This window comes from Camellia sinensis, chromosome 9 (assembly GCF_055761805.1).
Source record: "Camellia sinensis isolate YWXY chromosome 9, ASM5576180v1, whole genome shotgun sequence".
NCBI lineage: Eukaryota > Viridiplantae > Streptophyta > Magnoliopsida > Ericales > Theaceae > Camellia > Camellia sinensis.
Window position 1 is genome coordinate 120421693 of NC_138969.1, and position 7066 is coordinate 120428758.

Consider the following 7066-nt stretch of genomic DNA (forward strand, 5'->3'; position numbering starts at 1 on the left):
AGTTTAGTTCCACGGTTGAAGAGTTTCAAAAAACTTCATTGGTATACTTCAAATTTCATAATATAACCCAACAAATTTCTCATATTATATACACTACTTAATCACTAAAGTAATGCAATTCTCAATAATATAAGAAGTGTCCAATAAAAAATAATATGAAAAATTAGGAAAAAAAAAAACTCAAAGTTTAAGTCTTATAATAAAATAAATCATGAGTTTAATTTTGCTGATACTGTTATTGATGTACCTATCATTTGTTCTGTTTTTCTTCCAGGCAACTGTATCGAAAAGTAGTCTTTTTGATCATTTGATAAACTTTTGGGAATTTAGGCCGGGACTTGATCCAGGAACTTGAAGCCTTTATTTTTTGGTGGATTTTAAGTTCCAGTCACCACTCTATCGACAGGTAATGGTTCTGTGCTTAATTTGGTTCTACTGTACATCTATCTAGTCTGTGAACTTCATAACCATAGCTAATGCAGTTCTGCTATCATTTCATTATATGTAGTTTTTGCATTTTCTTTCAAGGAGAGCATATCTTACAATGTTCCCAACATATAGCGTGCAAGGCATTTAAGTATTTACGTTACCTGGTTGATCTTTGCTGGTGTGTTTGTGGAAGTAATTTGTAGTATGGAAAGTAATTGGGCCTCCATATATATAGATAGAAAAGAAACTTGGACTGGGCTTTCTTATTCTACTTTGTTACATAAGATTATGTATGTGATGTTCAAAATTATAATATACAGAATAATGATCCATTTTTATTAAATAATTTTTGAGACAATATACTTGATTAGTGTGTTTTTGTATAACTCATCTATCAAGTTCATAAATAATGCCGCATAGTATTATGGAATACTAATAATTTGGAGAATTCTACCATACACATCCATTTATCATATGCATCATTAGTTATGTCATTTTTTTTTCTTTAGTTATGATGAATTATCTTCGTTAATTATGATATTGTTTTAGTTAAGACTTATAAGATCTTTGGTTGTGCCTCATGTGGTGTTTGGTTATGATTTATTTATTTTTTAAGTTATGACTGAGAAAGTATGAAATTATATCATTTTTTTTCTTCAATTAATTGATCTCACGTGTTGTTGTATAAGTATTTCATTTTTTATGTTCTCCTATTAAATCGGTAAATAACTAACTAGGATAAGACTACCTACCTATTTGAGAGAAATTGGATGGATAGGTATCATGGTACATGAATACGTAGGTATTATATTTAGAGTTACTTTGATGAGATATTTTTGTGGATGTGTACAGATGATGGATAAGAGTTGGATCGATTTTCCAAATAGGATGTCGAGCGAATACATTAATGGGATTAATGAATTCCTTGTGTTTGCCTACACCAATAGGGTTGAAGGTTCGATGATCAGTTGTCCGTGTAGGAAGTGTGAGAATCGATACTATTTTGTACGAGAGGGTGTACGGGAGCATCTGATTTTGAATGGTTTTTTTAAAAAATACAAACATTGGATTAATCATGGGGAATCTTACGTATCTCTGCATGGTAATCGAGAGAATGAAACATTAGCTAATTCAGACATTGGGGATGATATGATTGGAATGATACAAGGGGCTATGGGAAATCCACATGCCGATACAAGTGTTGAGGGTGATGAACCACAGGACCCTGATCCCCATGCATTTGAACCCCAACTCGGTCCAAATGCAGAGACTGCAAAGTATTTCAAACTTCTTCAAGATGCACAAAGTGAATTGTATCCGGGTTGTCAGAAGTTCACATCTTTGTCATTCATTGTTCGACTTTTACATTTGAAGGTGCTTAATCAGTGGACAGACAAGTCTGTTGACATGTTGCTTGAGTTATTGAATGAGGCGTTCCCGTTGGGTGTGAAACTCCCGGACTCATATTATAAAGCTCAAAAGGTCACAACAGATTTGGGCTTCACGTATGAGACGTGGGATGCATGTCCCAACAGTTGCATGTTGTTTCGAAACGAGGACGCCAATCTTGATAAATGTGTCATATGCAACAGTTGTAGATGGAAATCAAATGGTGATGGTGGTTCAAATGGTCCTAACAAAGGTGGCAAACGAATAGCTGCAAAACATATGAGATATTTTCCTTTAAAGCCAAGGTTGCAGAGGTTGTTTATGTCATCCAAGACGGCCAAGTTAATGAGATGGCATGCAGAGGAACGAACTGATGATGGTGTCTTCAGGCATCCTGCTGACTCCATTGCATGGAAAGATTTTGACCGTCGGAATATTAACTTTAGTAATGATTGCCGGAGTGTAAGGCTTGGCTTAGCATCTGATGGTTTTAACCCATTCAGAACGGTGAACATAGTTCATAGCACTTGGCCTGTTGTGCTCGTTCCATACAACTTGCCGCCATGGATGTGCATGAAGCAACCATTTCTAATTTTAGCCGTGCTTATTGACGGCCCAAAAGGACCTGGTGACAAGATTGATGTGTACATGCAACCGTTGATTGAGGAGTTGAAAGAACTATGGAATGAGGGTGTGTCAACATTTGATGCATCAACAAATCAAATGTTTCAAATGCATGCAGCTTTACTGTGGACAATTAGTGATTTTCCTGCATACGCAAACTTGTCAGGATGGAGCACTAAAGGCGAATATGCATGTCCTTGTTGCAATAAGGAAACTACATCATGTTGGTTGAAGCATAGTAGGAAACAATCATACTTGGGTCATCGCAGATTTTTACCTACTAGCCATAAATTCCGGAAGGATAAAGTATCATTTGATGGTACTCGGGAAGTCCGACTCAAACCCAAATTGTTGTCTGGAACTGAGATGTTGCTACAATTAGAATCTGAGGGTATTTTAACCCAATACAAGAGGGATGACCTTAAGGAGAGGCATAAGAGACAGGTACAGAAGGAGAAAGCTGGACATCGCACCCACAGTTGGAAGAAAAAGAGTATCTTTTATGAATTGCCATATTGGGAGCACAATCTAATAAGACACAACCTCGATGTGATGCATATAGAGAAAAATGTTTGTGACAATGTGTTGTGGACAATATTAGGGGTTGCAGGAAAATCGAAGGATGGCGTTAATGCTCGGCGTGATTTACAAGATATGAATATTAGAAAACCCCTACATTTGCAGTTAAGAGGGTCGAATAAAGCCTATTTACCAGCAGCACAATTCACGATGACCAAGGATGAAAAAGATTTGTTCTTGAAAGTGTTGAAGGAAGTAAGAGTTCCCGACGGGTATTCATCCAATATATCACGTCGTGTGCGCTCACATGATAGAAGTATTGGGGGTCTTAAGAGCCACGATAGTCATATTCTGATGCAACAACTTATTCCATTGGCTATTCGAAGATCGTTACCGAAGAATGTAATTGAACCCTTGATTGAATTGAGCAATTTCTTTAGACAATTGTGTTCAAAAGTGAATCGTGCGACAGATTTGCAATATATTCAAGATCGTATCGCTATAACACTTTGTCATCTAGAGAAAATATTTCCTCCGAGTTTTTTTGATATAATGGAGCACTTGCCTATACATCTAGCTGATGAAGCCTTATTGGGTGGAGCGATTCAGTTTCGATGGATGTATCCAATTGAGAGGTATCTTCTTACTTTGAAGCAATACGTGCATAATAGAGCTCATCTTGAAGGATCAATTGCTAAAGGATATCTTATGGAAGAATGCATGAATTTTTGTGCACAATATCTCAATGATGTGGAAACCAAATCTAGTCGACCCGTGAGGAACTATAGTGGTGCTGATAATTTGGGTCATGATATTGGTGAAAACACAAGATTTTATCTTGATAATACTTCTTGGGTACAAGCTCATCGGTACATCTTATTCAATACAAGCGCGGTTCAACCATTCATAAAGTAGGTTAAGTCACTCACTCAATATTTTATTATGTTTTATTGAATTTTCTACAAAATATTTTGTATTGCTAAAATTTCAATCTACACAGCGAACACCTTGAAGTACTTAAGCTCAAAATGCCTCGTGTTGACGATCATCAGCTTCGGCGTGAACATTTTGAAACTTTTCACATTTGGTTCAAGGACCATGTCTGTATTTAACTCTATCGATTCTAGTTACTTAAGTCGAACTACATTTTAAATTTTACATTTTCGTGTAAAATAGGTCCAAACTTTGCGAAGGACTACTGATGTCATATTTTCTGAAGAGATTATTCTATTGGCAAATGGTCCTCATAACTTGGCAAGGAGGTTCAACGGGTATATACTGAATGGGTTTCAGTATCGAGTAAAGGCCATGGATGATCGTCGAGCCACACAAAATTGTGGTGTAGCTTTGAAGGCAGATACCATAAGTTATGCTAGTCGAAAAGACAAGAATCCTCGTGTGGGGACTGTGTACTATTATGGACAATTGACAGATATTGTTGAGATTCGATATTCCAATGAGAAGAAACATGTGTTGTTTAAGTGTGATTGGATTGACAACATTCACGGAAAGAAAGAAGATGTCTTCAATTTCACGTTGGTGAACTTCAATCATTTGTTGTACCGAGATGATCGAATTACCAATGAACCTTTCATCTTGGCGTCCCAAGCAGAGCAAGTTTGGTATGTTGCAGACCCGTTACAACCGGACTGGCAAGTCGTGGTGAAGATGTCTCAAAGAGGTTTATTTGATATGAGTTCGACTGATCCACAAATCGAGCCATACATGAGCCAACAATTGGAAGAAAATATAATGCTTCGTGATGAAGAAGTTGGTTGGGTGAGGGAAGCTACAGAAGGGGAAACAGTAGATGTTCAAATAGGCTGATAGTGGTGGAAACATTAGTAATTCAATTAAGGCCAAGGTTGTAGTTAATCATCAATTTTTTAATTTACTTTGTCTTTGTAATTGTATTAGTTCAATTAATGTCATATTATAGTTGACGACAAACCATTGTCTATGTTTCTAATGTCAATTAATGTTATATTGCTTGCAGATTATTATGGGAAGGAAGAGGAAGCCTGATCATCCCCGGCGCATGATGTCTGATGTGCTACATAATAGGACATCAGTAGCACCACCATCAGAGGAGGCACCACATCGGCCACTATCGGAGGGGCCTTTAGTGGCACCACAGCAGCTACCATGTACTCAGCCTCCACGCCTACCATCGGTGCGTCCACCATCAGTGCCACCACAGCAACTATCATCATCAGCTTATGAGCCATCCGCAGGTATATAAATTTGCTTTGATTTGTATGAAAATTATTTAAACATACATTTATTTATGCTCATTATATATAACTTGTTTATTCTCATTGTATTTTGCAGACCCTTCGACTTCTTCACAGCCCACCTCAGGTTTATTTGATATGATTTGTATTCACATTATTTAAATTTGCATTTGTTTATTACCATTGCATATTGTTTACTGTTATTGTATCTCACAGGTCATATTAGTTCTTCATCAACCTCGACTAGGCGTGGTAGAGGATGTGCCAAGGGCATTAAAGAGTGGGGTACTGGTAAAAAGCTAGACATACAATTTGATGGAAATTACTGCCCAATAGGGGATAACGTGGCTAAGTTAACTACTCAACTTGGCATTATTGTGCGGAATGGTAACATTGTTCCTCTTACTTTTCTTGACTGGAACAATGTGCCTGATGATATTATTGATGCTATCTGGAAGGACGTGAAGGTAAAAGTATATTTTTGTCCACAAATTCGAATTCCAAAATTGTGTTATTATTATTTAAACTTTGAAATTGTGTTTTATAGGACAATTTGAATATATGTCCAGAGGAGTACAAGCCAATCTGCATGAAAAACTGCAACAGCATATGGAAGGATCACAAGAACAAGCTTAAGGCTAAGTATTTCAAGCCTAGAAGTTCTGATCCTAATCTGAAGGATGATGTTCCTATGCACATTGTGCCAAGCCAGTGGGAAGAACTTGTGGAGTATTGGCGTACTTCCGATGCTGAGGTATACAAATAAGTTATATTTATGATATGTAAACATACAAATCACATTTACATACTCACATTTTTCGAACCTGTTATAGAAAATCGCAAGTAGGAACGCTAAAAATCGGCGAGCTCACGGCATAGCTCATACCACAGGGCGTACTACTTTCTCTCAGATACGGCATGAGGTTTACATTTTATTGTTTTATTTTTGTATATAAATAAACATTGTACATTTACAAATTATTTACATTCTAATTTTTATATTTCTAAAAAAATGCAGATGACCAGTAAGGGGGAGTCTACAGATAAGATGAATGTTTGGCTTATGACACGTAGAGTAGATGACCTAGAAGTTATTCAGACCTTGGTAGTTTCCAAACACCTTTGATTGTATTTAAAGTTTATTTTTTGTGTGTCAACCATCTTAATTTGGCATATACTTGTATGTCTTATTCAATACAGGATGAGTTTAATCGTCAACTCTCTATGCTACCTGAGGATGGTCGGACTTTGGAGGCTAGGAATGCCATTTTCCATGAGTTGATAAGTCATGACGGACATGGATATTGTCGCACATACGGGAGAATTGTGCCTCGGAGAGCGGTGTATAAAGATGGTGCTGGGCCATCACAATCAACACCCCAGCCATCGACTATTGATCAGATCACGCAGAAGGTTCGTGCAGAGCTAAGGGACGAGTTGAGGGAGGAGCTGCGAGCAGAGTTCTCTACACATTTACAGCAGATGAGAGCTGAGCTGATGGCCTTAGTGTCACAGGGGGCAAGTGTGGATCCCAACAGACAGGTTCGATATAAATTAAATTGTTTGATAGTTCAATTTTCACACAAGATTATGTATAAAATTCAAATATGATTACCACATTATGTATTGACTATCATAGGTTCCTGATGCATCGAGTGGCCACCGGACATTTAGGGAATCTGCAAAAGACGAGAATCCATATACACCACCACCAGAAGATCAGGTATAAAATGTATCTTTGTATTCTAAGCTAAAATGTATCTTTGCATAATTTTGAGTTAACGCCCCAAAATCACCAAACGGCGTCGGTTTAGCATGAAACTTGGCACACACGACCGCCTAGGCACGAGAGACTTGTGGGAGAAGACGGG

The 7066-nt window shown here is 37.4% G+C and overlaps 1 protein-coding gene across 1 annotated transcript; it reads left to right on the plus strand.

Moving 5' to 3' along the window:
* Positions 1-5672: 5672 nt before the first annotated feature.
* On the plus strand, positions 5673-6703 carry LOC145799166 (uncharacterized). Its single transcript, XM_082888711.1, has 3 exons — positions 5673-5949; positions 6029-6118; positions 6214-6703. The coding sequence occupies exons 1-3, from the start codon at positions 5785-5787 to the stop codon at positions 6319-6321; spliced, it is 363 nt and encodes a 120-aa protein (XP_082744837.1). The 5' UTR covers positions 5673-5784; the 3' UTR covers positions 6322-6703.
* The last annotated feature ends 363 nt before the right edge of the window (positions 6704-7066 follow it).